This window comes from Acromyrmex echinatior, chromosome 2, assembly GCF_024713525.1.
Source record: "Acromyrmex echinatior isolate Ae372 chromosome 2, ASM2471352v2, whole genome shotgun sequence".
Taxonomy (NCBI): domain Eukaryota; kingdom Metazoa; phylum Arthropoda; class Insecta; order Hymenoptera; family Formicidae; genus Acromyrmex; species Acromyrmex echinatior.
This window is the reverse complement of record NC_141853.1, coordinates 12765119-12777599: the sequence shown is the minus strand read 5'-3', so window position 1 is coordinate 12777599 and position 12481 is coordinate 12765119. Positions and strand designations below refer to the sequence as shown.

Genomic DNA, 12481 nt, shown 5'->3' with positions numbered 1-12481 from the left:
ACCTAACCTAACCTAACCTAACCTAACCTAACCTAACCTAACCTAACCTAACCTAACCTAACCTAACCTAACCTAACCTAACCTAACCTAACCTAACCTAACCTAACCTAACCTAACCTAACCTAACCTAACTCTAACCTAACCTAACCTAACCTAACCTAACCTAACCTAACCTAACCTAACCCATTGGAGTTGTCTTCGAAGACCTGACCCCGTGCCAGTCACTTCACCGACCTAACCAAATCCATAGTTCTCGACCTAACCAAAACTTAGGAAAATAGTGGAACTAACCAAAAGTCCCCAATTTTCAAATGGATGTAACCAAAAGTCCCCAATTTTCAAATGGATGTAACCAAAAATCCCCTATTTTCTCGTGGAACTAACCAAAAGTCCCCAATTTTCATAACCAAAAATCCCCTATTTTCTCGTGGAACTAACCAAAAGTCCCCTAATTTCTAGTGGATGTAACCAAAAGTCCCCTAATTTCTAGTGGATGTTACCAAAAGTCCCCTAATTTCTAGTGGATGTAACCAAAAGTCACCTAATTTCTAGTGGATGTAACCAAAAGTCCCTAATTCTTTCCGATATAACCCAAACTCCCCAAATTTTGATGTCTACAGTTTGGATTTTTTCGTCACTGTCATTCTTTGTCAGTATGTGTGGAACTTAGAAAAAAAAAAAAAAAAAAAAAAAAAAAGAATTTGTCCAAAATTCATGGATCCAAAATCCATTTCTCGACATTCTGAGTCGTCTGGCATGGTCAAATTTTGATCGATTTTTCCTATTTTTTGAACGGGTCTTGGAAAATATTCTCCGAAAACCCCACTTTCAAGAGTACACAGCCTGAACGAAAAGAGATAACGGAATAGTCCAAACGGCATTCGAAGCTGCTTTGAAAACCAAACAACATTGTCTCAGACCCTGAAGTTCTAGGACCTTTCGTTCAAAAGAAAATGGCGACTTCCGGAACGGAAGTAGATATTCCAAAAATTCCAACTGATGAACATGGATCAGGACTGGTACTTCTGGAATCCGTAATAAAAAAAAAAAAAAAAAAAAAAAAAAATTAAACTCCTTCGCAACACGAAGGAACCTAACCTGATCCCGTGCCAGTCACTCCGATCTAACCGATGGTCCCCGAATTGACCGAAGTATCGATAAATGGTGGAAATAAAAAAAAAAATCCTTATTTTTCCAGACCTAACCCAAATTTTATAGACTTCTATAGTTCGAATTTATTTGACACTCATTTTTCCTTCATTTTGGAGGGTGTGGGACATAGAAAAAAAAAAAAAAAAAAAAAAAATATTTTCAATAAAAAAAAAAAAATTCAAATTCTTAAAGTTTGTCCTACATGCCTATTTCGTCGCTCTGTACGTTGTCGAGACACTTTCATTTTTTGAGTTGGACTGAAAAATTTCAAAATTTTGAAAAATCAGAAATTTAATTTTCGTAGGTGGGGGTATCGATGTATCTCGACGAGAGGAACAACTTTGTTCCTCATAACCACCCCCCTCCGGTGACCCCGCACCCCTCAAACGACCCTTTTAATGTTTTGTCAACTTTACAAAAAGTCCACAGCCCAAACGGTGACAGATACGACAAAATTGTATAGAACATTTTCGTCTTCTCTCAGGGCCTATTATATGGGAAAAATGCGAAACTTTTGAAATTCCGACATTTTTATTTTTTTTGTGACTTCAGAGCCCTCTATCTACGAAACCGTGAATCCTAGGGCAAAATTGTATACCACCTTTTGTGTTTGGCCCATCGAGATCTATGAGATAGCATCTTTGAAATTTTCAAATTCCGACATTTTTGATCCTATCCCCACCTAAAAAAAAGTCCCCAGGCCAAGGGGGGGGCTGGAGGGGGGGACCAATACCAGGGGAAGGTAGACCCAAGTGAGTACTATATGGAAAAAATCTAATCTCAAATTCGCAAGTTGTACTAACCCCTATACCTAACCATCCCCGAACTATCCCATTGGAGGTGACTTCTAAGACCTGATAACGTGCCAGTGACTTTGCCGACCTAACCATGTCCGTAATTTTCGACCTTAACCAAAACTTAGAAAAAATAGTGGAATAACCAAAAGTCCCCTATTTCATGTTTTGTCTGTCGAAGTCTATAAAATGGAACCTTTGAAAGTTTTAAATTCTGATATTTTTTATCCCGTTCCCGCCTTAAAAAAAAAAAAAAAAAGACCTAATCTCAAATTCACAAATTATTCTTATATCCTTGTCCCTATATCTATCAGCTACTAAGTGGTCGAGTTTCTCACCTCGTACGATCTACACGAAAGAAATGGAGGATTCACTCAAAATAGGCGTTAACCTCCTAAAAATCCCACATTCTACATCTAACATTTATCGTTACAATAAATGTCGTACGTCGTATAACGGGTGTCGCACGTAGGATAAATTTTATATTTCAAGTACTGGAATCATTCAGAGCGATCCCGAGCTCCCGAGAGACAAAAACGAACTCTTATTATATATTGGGTCATCTAAAAAAAAAGTATCCGTGGTACTTTGTCACTAGATATAAGACCATCAACACACATCTAGTGACAAAAAACCGTGAAAAAATACTTTTTAGATGACCCAATACAATACATTTGATTTGCCCAAGATGGCTGAGTTCAGTCACGATCTCTCATTGGCCAGCTAAAATATTTATTCAATAGCACATCTTGTCAGTGTACTTCCATCATTGATCAGAAATCCAAACAGCGAACTTGTTAATAAGGATTAATACATCCAAATTATTTGGAAAAATGTTACGCGTTCTAGTGCGTCTATTAATTAGTGCTATTGGTATTGTGATGGCTGTATTTGCTTTTTTTATTTTGTTCATTATTTATGGCAATCGTGATGTCGGATTTTGGTCAATATTAACAGGTTAGCGATTTTGCCTCGTTTGACAGCATAAATATGATTAAAGGATGAATGTTTTAAACACCTCCCCCTCCTCGTCATCATTGTTGATGAAATTAAGCTTATTTGATACATTTTAAACATTGAAATTTGGTAAAAACAAAATATCGGTCTACCCCGTGAACCGAAATGTTAAATGTTAAAGTTGACTTTTGAGGTTTGAAAATTTGTTAGAGCTGCAAACATCGAGCATCTTTTACGATTGCATTTTTGTGCTCTATGGCTATGTGTGCATGTGTGTAAATATTTTTCGCTATGTTTGATATTTGTACCAACGAGATACTATTAAAGATAGTCAGTTCTTTTAAAGTTCGGGTGACTGTTAAAATTTAAGTGATTGTACTGATAGTACGGAAGTCATTTCATGATTTATCGTGTAGTAAACATATACACGATACAAAACTTAATAATTCCTAATCTATTCTACAATGTGCTCTTGTTTTCTATTTTACTATTTTTTTACATCTTGTCTTTTTGCTTTCTTATCCGCTCATTTGTTTTCGAGATAAAACCTATTCTACAATGTGCCTTTTGTTTCCTGTTTTTGCTTTTTACCTCTTGACTTCTTTTCCCCTTTGCAACGTTTTCTATTAAAAATTGCATTTCTTACTACATGTTTCCTGTTTCTCTCTAAGTTAATTTTTATCTCGGGCGACATAAAACAAAAAACCGAATAAGAAGCAAAAAGACAAGATGTAAAAAATCACAAAAAGCAAAGAAAACAAAACACACATTGTAGAATAGACTTATAACTTAATAATACTCGATTTTTGTTTAAAATTGGGATTTTAATGTTATCATCCGTGTTTTATTACAATAGAAATGATAACTATGAAAAAAATTATAATTTTTCGGCAATATAAAATAATATAGCATTAAAAGTATACATACTTATTTGTACAACATTCGTATAAAAAAAAAATTACAAATTTAATAATGTATTTTCGATATATTTATATTTAATACATATTTTTATTAATTGTCAATTACGTCATCGTTCTTTAATTATTCCCCGAACTCCACTGAAATAAAATTAATAGGATAAACGTCAGTAAAATTATGTCTATGAGTTTGTAATCCAAATTGCATCATAGTCGACCATTAAAACTACTGATGACTCTCTTGATATTGTTCTCCTGGTGTCTATTTAATGAAGAGCTGTAACCATATCATAGATACAAGAAAATAATATAATCTCAACAATGATCCTCCTCATTTTATATATATATATATATATATATATATATATATATATATATAATATATATAATTTCATGTTGTTCATTCAATAAAATATACATAATTTCCACTTCTTCCATAAAGTTCATAGTCAGGAACGAAATAATCTCGATTATGTAATGATTTTATACATAAATTAAGATTACATTTTTAAAGCTTCTAGTACGTTATTGTAACCATATGTATATAATAATATTAGAAAGATTTCTTTATATATTATTTCTTAAAATAAATTAATTTTTTTTAAATTCAATTTTATATTAATAGATTTTTATATGTTCTAGACTAAATCGTTTTTCGATGACTGCAAAAATCTTGAACTATAACCTAGTCAATAACTCAAGTCTTAATTTTATTGGAAGTCTAAAGCATTTTTAGACAATTTAAAATGTATGTTCAGAATAGAGAATTGAAAGAGGAATTTTCAGTCACGAGGAATTTTATTGAATTATAAAATTTATTTACATAGTTATACTGCTATCAAAAATATATGTAACGCGATAAAGGGATTTGCATAACTTGCTTCTATATTTTTTCTAATGTCATAGTTCCATATGGTTACAATGAATGATTTCTTAGTGCCTGTACTAAGAATTTTTATGTTCGATATCGATATGTAGGTGCCTTAGCTGGAGTCTGTTTTCATTTACATTGGGTAAAAGGCAAAGAAACTTTGGAAAGATGGCATACTGGAGTTACATTACGAAATTTAAATATTTTGGGCTTTGTAAGTGCTGTGATTAGTATTACTGCACTGATTTGGTACCTGTTTCTTACGTTTTATTATCAAATTCGTAAGCATTTTGTAATATTTTTAGATATTTCACAAGTTTACTTATTTATTTTACTTATTTATTTATTTAGTTTGTTTTTAATTATTTATTTTTAATCCTGTATAACTACATCTTGATTATAGGAAATTACCTGCTGACTTACAATATTTATTTGTACATAAAAATTTATTTATTATTGTAGCCATTCACCCAATTTCTGAAAGCACTATAATAACAGCAGTATGGTCCATGATCTGTGGAAAATGGGGTATTACTTTAATGTATTACTCAAACAAATATGAATTATTGGTCCAAGAAGGAGCATCACCTATACTTACAGATAATGCCTGAAATATAATATCATAATTTATATTTTTATATAAAATATTTTTTACAAAATAAATGCATAACATGTAAAAATCAAACCTATTGAAGTTTTTATTTACGGAAAATATTTCATTTCTTATCAACTTATTAAAATGCAAGTAAATGAATTTCAATATTTTATTTTATCTGCAAATTTTTGTTCGTGTCTTTTACTTACGTATATGCTGTATAAATATATTATTAGGAATTACGGAATTATTTCTTCTTGATGATATTGGAAAATATTCTTTCACTCGATGAATTTGGACAAATTTGGTATAAACTTTTATAAAATAACTATTAAGCTATATCTTAAAAAATGAAAAGATTGTGTATAAAGCCCATATATTTTCTCTATTTAATCAGTAAATAAACTTCATCGTAATTATAAAATTGTATATTTTAGAGCATAAGAATATTATATCTATTCCCTATATACATTTGTATGTAACTCCCTCCTCCCCCTCCTCTCTCTCTCTCTCTCTCTCTCTCTCTCTCTCTCTCTCTTTCTCTCTCTCTCTCATCATGTATGTACATAAATGAATAATACAACGAATATATCTTACATGTATAAAAGTATAGAAGTTTACAAAACGTCTTATCCTAAGGAGACAATTTATAAAGTGGATCGATAATTGTATATAAACCAATTAATGAAGAAATTATTCCAAGTAAACCTACTGTACCTGGAGTACATTTTGTGACGCCTAATGCTGTCAATGGAATAAATAAATCACATCCATTTTTAACAGTATCCATCGTTACTTCCTTGTGATTTTTTAGACAAGATAATATATAATATTGTTTAAATACATTCTTCTTGTGTTCCAAAATCTTGATAATCTCATAAATATCTCTTATTAAACTCATAACAATAGTTAATAACCAATACTTATTAGCAATTTTATTCCATTTTTCTAAATCAACTCGTAAAATTCCTACTCTGCCAATCCAAATAAAATGATCTGCTAGTAAGTATAAAGCATTTGCCATCTTTGCCATGGTTAATGTTATTCTCACCATAGGATCAGGATACTTTATCATTTTTAAAGCAGAATAGATGCTATCTAAGCATCTTCCAAAGCGCAGTACTAGAAAGAAAAAAAAATATATGATATTTATTTGTCAGCTATAGAAACACGTTTCTATAAACCAGAAAGTTATCATTACATTTTCGAAATGAGCTAAAAGTGAACTCCAAACTTCTCAAAATTTCTGCAGAGTATCTTGTGCTGTGCACATTTTGTGCATAGTACCAGTACGCTCGACTTCCATATTGAAGCAATCTGCAAGCAAAATAATTTTTGATATTTCTGATATTGCTAAATAAAGCATAGTGCTTTATAATTTATAATTATCTTAATGCCAATGATAAATTTTTTTCAATATAAATTGGAAGTTCTTATCAATTTTTTCTTAATAGAAATGCTTAATTACATATAGGCTGTATTCCAAAATTTACTGCAAATATTGAAAATCTATGTTTACATCACATGCACAGATTTTCAGTACTGGCGGTAAATTTTAGAACACAGCCATAATCTTTTGGTTATAAATAATGGAAAATAATGAAAGTTTTTCACAATCTAAAATGAATTCGTAAATAATAATATATAATTTTCTTTATGTAATTTTAAATAAATTTCTATAAAATTTTGATTAATTGTTTACTCATAAAAATTATACCAAAATAATATATAAATAACATCGACTTTTAATTTTTAATAAATAATAGAAAAAAATCGATTTTTAATTTATAAGAGAATGTTACTAAAAATTAAAGAATTATGATAAAAACTATTCAACATCTAGAAATAAAAAAATTGTCTTAGTTTTAAATTAAGATAATTAAAGAGCATAATGCTCAGCATGATGTAAATAATACTGATGTACAAGTGAATAAAAGAAATAAAAGATTTTATCATCGTATATGACATACCTTATTAGTTTATCTCTCCCTGCCGTTTGCTCGTTCAACTTTACAAAGATATCCATAATTTCTTTCAAACGAAAGAATCTTATTTTAATTCACAAATTGTATAACTAACAAGAACAAAGAGATAAATAATTTTAATATATATTGTCAAAAAATCATTTGTATTCAAAACAGTAGTAGTTTAGAAGGTCTTACAAATTAATATCTCAAGCAAATATCTTGTCGCTCTTTTACGTGTTTTTCATTTGTCATAACTACATATCTTTCACGATCGCTTTCCATTATCACGAGCTAACAACAGTTATATTGGACTCTGCACTTACAAAGAAATTATTAAAAAAACAAGCAATGATTGGCAGTGATGCAACTCAGAGATTATGAATTATTTTAAATTCGATAATTATTAATTCGCGTGATTAGAAAATGATAAATATATATTCATTAACGAAACTTATCCATATATTGTATTTATAATGTATTCGATTTACTGATTCGACCTGACGAGTCAATAGGCCCGTTCTTTTTGACTGAATTTTTGCACCAGTTTATCTTTCTTCCTTTTTTCTCCAGAAGGAAAGAGCAGGAAGAAAGATGAACTGGTGCAAAAGTTCATCCAAAAAGAACAAGCCTAATGATCTGGGGTGTTTTTTCGTTATCCAACCAGAAGCTACCACAGCTAAGGCTATCTTCGTTTTCAGAAATCAAAAGACGAATATAGTCTTAGTCGTGATTGCTTCTGATTGCATAACGAAAAAACGCCACTGTTATCCCTAGAAAACTCTATCTCTAGAATGGATAACGCCACTGTTATCCCTAGAAAACTCTATCTCTAGGGGGGGAGTAAAAAGTGACAATTTTAATCATTGAAGATAATAATGAAATTTTTCACTTTTCACTTTTCATCCTAGAAAAATAGTTTCATGATTAATACCAAGAGCTAAACTGTGACCTAGTTTTCATCAAGAGTTTGATCCGAGTTGGAATGCAAGAACCAACCAACTGCAGTAGAGCCTTCCCTTGTTATTCGATTGTAACAGGGGAATGCTCGACTGCAGTTGGTTGGTTCTTGCAATCTGACTCGGATAATTTAATCGATGTTTCGTTATTTTAATGCTGTTGATTCCGTATCGTCTCTATACCGTTCTAGCCATGATCCCGGTGATTCCGATACAGTAGAGAAACTTCTTACGGAACGGAATGCTAGTAAACTCATTTCTAGTAAGACCGTTCCGATTCCGTGTACATTTGTCACCATTTAGTGACGAAAAACCGCGGATACTTTTTAGATGACCCAATATTTTAATTTCAACAAAATATTCAAAGAATAATGTACTAAATTGGTACAATATATATCAAAATGATTAATTAAATACATATAACGTATATATTGGGTTATCTACGCACACTAGATGTGTGTTGATGGTCATATATCTAGTGACAAAGTACCGCGGATACTTTTTAGATGATCCAATAATTTAATAGAAAGTTACTAGTTAATATACAATATACAATATTAAGTGCATGATGTAAACTAGGCTTGTGCAATTTGATATAGCAAAAAAAAAGTGGTTCTGCACTCGCACCAGAGCACTAGTGCAGAGTCAGTGAATGTGTGCCGAATTCGCTATTAAAAAGAATCATAGTGCACATAGTATACACGTGGTTTGTTCGCATTGCTTGAAATCCTCAAACACTTAAAATAAGATAGATACATATTGATTTGGACGTTGAAAAGAGAAAAAGCGAAGATACTGCGAAGAGTGCAAAAAGTGCAATGCGAAGAGACGAATTATTTCAAGCATAGTAATTGATGGTTCATCTTTTATGAGTATTGGGTCATCTAAAAAGTATCCGCGGTACTTTGTCACTAGATATATGACCATCAACACATATCTAGTGACAAAAAACCGCGAATACTTTTTAGATAACCCAATATGTCCCTTCGTATACTTTCATGCACTAAACTTCTACAACAATTAAAACCGTTATTAAATTAAATAATACATAATAAATTAATCATTTATACATATATATGTTTTTAAAAATTTTACTAATTGACTAATCAAAAAATGCTTTGGAGCATTCGTAGCATCGAATGGACCGTAGCCGCAGAAAAGAAAATAGGCAGAGTACTGTAGAGTTGTGATTGGTCGCGCTGTTCCGTTCCGCTGTAAATTTCCACTCATGGAACGCTAGCCATATCCCTTCCTCATCGTCATCGAATGCAGTCAAGTCAAGTGTCGTTTTCTTGTAATTGCTTGTAATCTGGTCTGGTGTCGACGTATCCAACATGGCGAGCACGGTGAACGAAATTTCGACACAAACGAATGAAAACCTAACGGAATACCAAAATGCAACCACGGCGAGAATACCATCAACGCCCGAAGGAATGGCGATTGCGTATGGCAGCCTTATTATTATGGCCATTCTACCAATTTTCTTTGGCAGCTATCGTGCAGTCAAACACCATAAGGAGCAGCAGGTTAGCCACGAATCTTGACATATGTTTGACACATTTTTACAAGATCTCTTTTTCACATCGTTTTGATCACTACAGTATATCATGATTTGTAAGAAAATTCTTTGATAATCTGGTATTTATCCCTTTTTCCAAATATAGATTAATTCTTAATGTAATTATAAGATTAAATAAAACTAAATTCAAATATCCAATAAAATCATGAAGAAGCACAACAGGATAGCACAAGTGTGCACGCTATAGAAATGAAATACTACGATACAATTGCAAAATTATGTACTGTTTATGTAGGTATTGTTAGTTTCTCTTGAATGTTTCACTACTTCACCTTTTATTTTATAGCAATTGTATAAAACAAGTGGCGAGCAACCTGACACAATGTCTCGTAGAGAAGCTGCCATGTTTCCTCTTATCTCCAGTGTTACATTAGTTGGCTTGTACATATTGTATAAGGTAATTGGATGTTTGTGTATATAAATGTTATTTTGGTAGAATGAAATATTAAAATTTCATTTTATTGATTTTTGAGATACTCAGTGGTAAACTGTATAATTAAACCCAAATTATTTTTCGCAGGTATTTGCAAAGGAGTACGTTAATTTGATATTAGCTGGATATTTTTTCTTTCTTGGTATTCTAGCTTTATGTCATCTTACAAGGTAATGTAAGCTTTTGTATTATTATAAATACATCATTGAATCTCTTTAATAATTTCAATGAAATGTTTATATTTGATCATTGACTCGTCTTTAGCCATATCAAGGAAATTTTTAAGTGTTCATAATTTTTAAAATTTCAGCCCATTAATTTCATCGTTAGTACCTGCTGCGATTCCAAAGACGCAGTATCATATTTTATTTACAAAAGGAAAGGATGATAAAGAAGAGCATATAATTAATTACAAGTTTAATCTTCATGACATTGTATGCCTTGTGTGCTGCTCGCTCGTGGGTGCTTGGTATCTTCTGAAAAAAGTAAATGATAAAATCAGTATTTAGACATAGATTGAAACTTTTTACATCTTTGTTACTCTATTTTGTTATTTTCTTTTTTTTCAGCACTGGATAGCTAACAATCTGTTTGGCATAGCATTTGCTATTAATGGAGTCGAATTGTTACATCTTAACAATGTCGTGACTGGATGCATTTTACTGTGTGGGCTTCTGTTTTATGATGCTTTTTGGGTGTTTGGTACAGATGTAATGGTAACGGTGGCAAAGTCCTTTGAAGTGCCGATTAAACTTGTGTTTCCACAGGATCTTTTAGAAAAAGGCTTGAATGCTGGTAATTTTGCCATGTTGGGATTGGGTGATATTGTATTGCCTGGTATCTTTATCGCGTTACTCTTGCGATTCGACAACAGTTTGAGCAGGAAAACCAATGTCTATTTCTATTCTACATTTTTTGCATACTTTATGGGATTACTCGCCACTATGATGATCATGCACTTGTTCAATCATGCACAACCTGCTCTATTGTATTTAGTACCCGCGTGTATAGGCACGCCATTGCTCTTAGCGTTAGTCAAAGGAGACCTCAAGGCGTTGTTTTCGTAAGTATATTTCTAAATTCTTATCATTGTACGTTATATCCGTTTCTTTATGTTTGTAACATGCATGAAAGATTCTTTTTTTTTAATTATATTTCAGATATGAGGATCATCCATCACCACCTACGAACGCGGCAGAGCAATCGGAGCAAGTGCAAGTAGAAACGAAAAAGGATAAATAATAACCTGATTGAATGTAAAAAAAAATACTACGTACAATTTGCATTATCTTGTAATTATCTTTCGATATCATCGTGCGTATGGAAAATGGAAAAGAATATGAGTAATAGTTCATAGTTCATGCTCAAGACGTACAATCACGCATTGTAAAATACAATAGCTTATAACTATATCTTGCAAATACATAAGTTGCAAGATATATCTATATAATATGATTCACAATGAGCATTCACGGTATCGTTTTGATGTTGTTTCGATCTGGAAAGACTTCAGCATAGGATTTAGGTGATAACTGAGAACGCTATTTCGAATGCATACAAAAGAAATTTTTATCACTCATATATGGTATCAATGATGACATTTCGAAATAGTGAACGAGAAAATTGTAAACAATAGAACAGAATTTGATTGTTTTATTGTTTTATAGGATCGAGAGAGAAAGAGAGAGAGAGAGAGAAAACTTCCAATTGTTGATTTATATTTCGTACACAGTGTGCGCGATAGATTCTACCGAAGTTATAAGAGTCTACCGAAGTTTTATAGTGTGTTACGTTGTATAATTCTAGAAATTAATTTGATATAAATTTTAACTCCAGTTCTAATTATATATAAGTTTCTACTAATATTCCCGAATTTCTGAATATTTTTTTTACCATGTGTGAGTGATAATCTTGAATTATGAATGTAAAAATGATTTTGTTTCCTTGCGACGCGTTAAACGAATTAATGTAAAGAATAAAACGTTTTTTCCTATCTAAAATTATTGTAATGGAATATTAAACGTACCATTGTAGTACACAGATGCTAATACATATTTATTTGTAAGAAATGAATATTTATGATTAAAATTAATACGAATATCTATTTGGAAAAAATATAATGTATATACAAATTAAAAGTCTGTTAAATTTGCACATTTCTTTTTGATTCGTGAAGAAATAAAAGTAAATTAATTCTAATAAATATATAAAAATAATATAATGCTCATTTGTTACAATAATTCAACTAAAAAAAAAATAA

At 31.3% G+C, this 12481-nt stretch overlaps 3 protein-coding genes across 4 annotated transcripts; 2 read left to right on the top strand and 1 right to left on the bottom strand.

Moving 5' to 3' along the window:
* Positions 1-2674: 2674 nt before the first annotated feature.
* LOC105152869 (uncharacterized) lies at positions 2675-5376 on the top strand. The gene is made up of 3 exons (XM_011067394.2): positions 2675-2903; positions 4799-4972; positions 5154-5376. The coding sequence occupies exons 1-3, from the start codon at positions 2780-2782 to the stop codon at positions 5300-5302; spliced, it is 447 nt and encodes a 148-aa protein (XP_011065696.1). The 5' UTR covers positions 2675-2779; the 3' UTR covers positions 5303-5376.
* Positions 5377-5658: 282 nt separating this feature from the next.
* Pex11ab (peroxisomal biogenesis factor 11ab) lies at positions 5659-8002 on the bottom strand. Of its 2 annotated transcripts, none has more exons than XM_087402829.1 (5): positions 7882-8002; positions 7449-7566; positions 7257-7360; positions 6488-6603; positions 5659-6408 (listed from the first exon to the last, which is right to left on the bottom strand). In XM_087402829.1, the coding sequence occupies exons 3-5, from the start codon at positions 7310-7312 to the stop codon at positions 5921-5923; spliced, it is 660 nt and encodes a 219-aa protein (XP_087258955.1). In that variant the 5' UTR covers positions 7313-7360; positions 7449-7566; positions 7882-8002; the 3' UTR covers positions 5659-5920. The 2 variants fall into 2 exon arrangements, with proteins under 2 accessions (XP_087258955.1, XP_011065695.1); XM_011067393.2 differs by lacking the exon at positions 7882-8002 and adding an exon at positions 7742-7870.
* A 1437-nt stretch (positions 8003-9439) lies between these two features.
* On the top strand, positions 9440-12221 carry LOC105152867 (signal peptide peptidase). Its single transcript, XM_011067391.2, has 6 exons — positions 9440-9735; positions 10075-10185; positions 10309-10391; positions 10532-10706; positions 10791-11284; positions 11382-12221. The coding sequence occupies exons 1-6, from the start codon at positions 9544-9546 to the stop codon at positions 11461-11463; spliced, it is 1137 nt and encodes a 378-aa protein (XP_011065693.1). The 5' UTR covers positions 9440-9543; the 3' UTR covers positions 11464-12221.
* Positions 12222-12481: the final 260 nt, after the last annotated feature.

Excerpts from the sequence above, each read along its gene's own strand:
- LOC105152867 (XM_011067391.2), top strand. The coding sequence starts at position 9,544 with ATGGCGAGCACGGTGAACGAAATTTCGACACAAACGAATGAAAACCTA. Across the intron at positions 10,392-10,531 it reads GCTTTATGTCATCTTACAAG|CCCATTAATTTCATCGTTAG; the intron begins GTAATGTAAGCT and ends TTAAAATTTCAG. Across the intron at positions 11,285-11,381 it reads GACCTCAAGGCGTTGTTTTC|ATATGAGGATCATCCATCAC; the intron begins GTAAGTATATTT and ends ATTATATTTCAG.
- Pex11ab (XM_087402829.1), bottom strand. The coding sequence starts at position 7,312 with ATGGATATCTTTGTAAAGTTGAACGAGCAAACGGCAGGGAGAGATAAA. Across the intron at positions 6,604-7,256 it reads GGGAGAGATAAACTAATAAG|ATTGCTTCAATATGGAAGTC; the intron begins GTATGTCATATA and ends TTTTGCTTGCAG. Across the intron at positions 6,409-6,487 it reads TTTTAGCTCATTTCGAAAAT|TACTGCGCTTTGGAAGATGC; the intron begins GTAATGATAACT and ends TTTTCTTTCTAG.
- LOC105152869 (XM_011067394.2), top strand. The coding sequence starts at position 2,780 with ATGTTACGCGTTCTAGTGCGTCTATTAATTAGTGCTATTGGTATTGTG. Across the intron at positions 2,904-4,798 it reads ATTTTGGTCAATATTAACAG|GTGCCTTAGCTGGAGTCTGT; the intron begins GTTAGCGATTTT and ends ATCGATATGTAG. Across the intron at positions 4,973-5,153 it reads TACGTTTTATTATCAAATTC|CCATTCACCCAATTTCTGAA; the intron begins GTAAGCATTTTG and ends TTATTATTGTAG.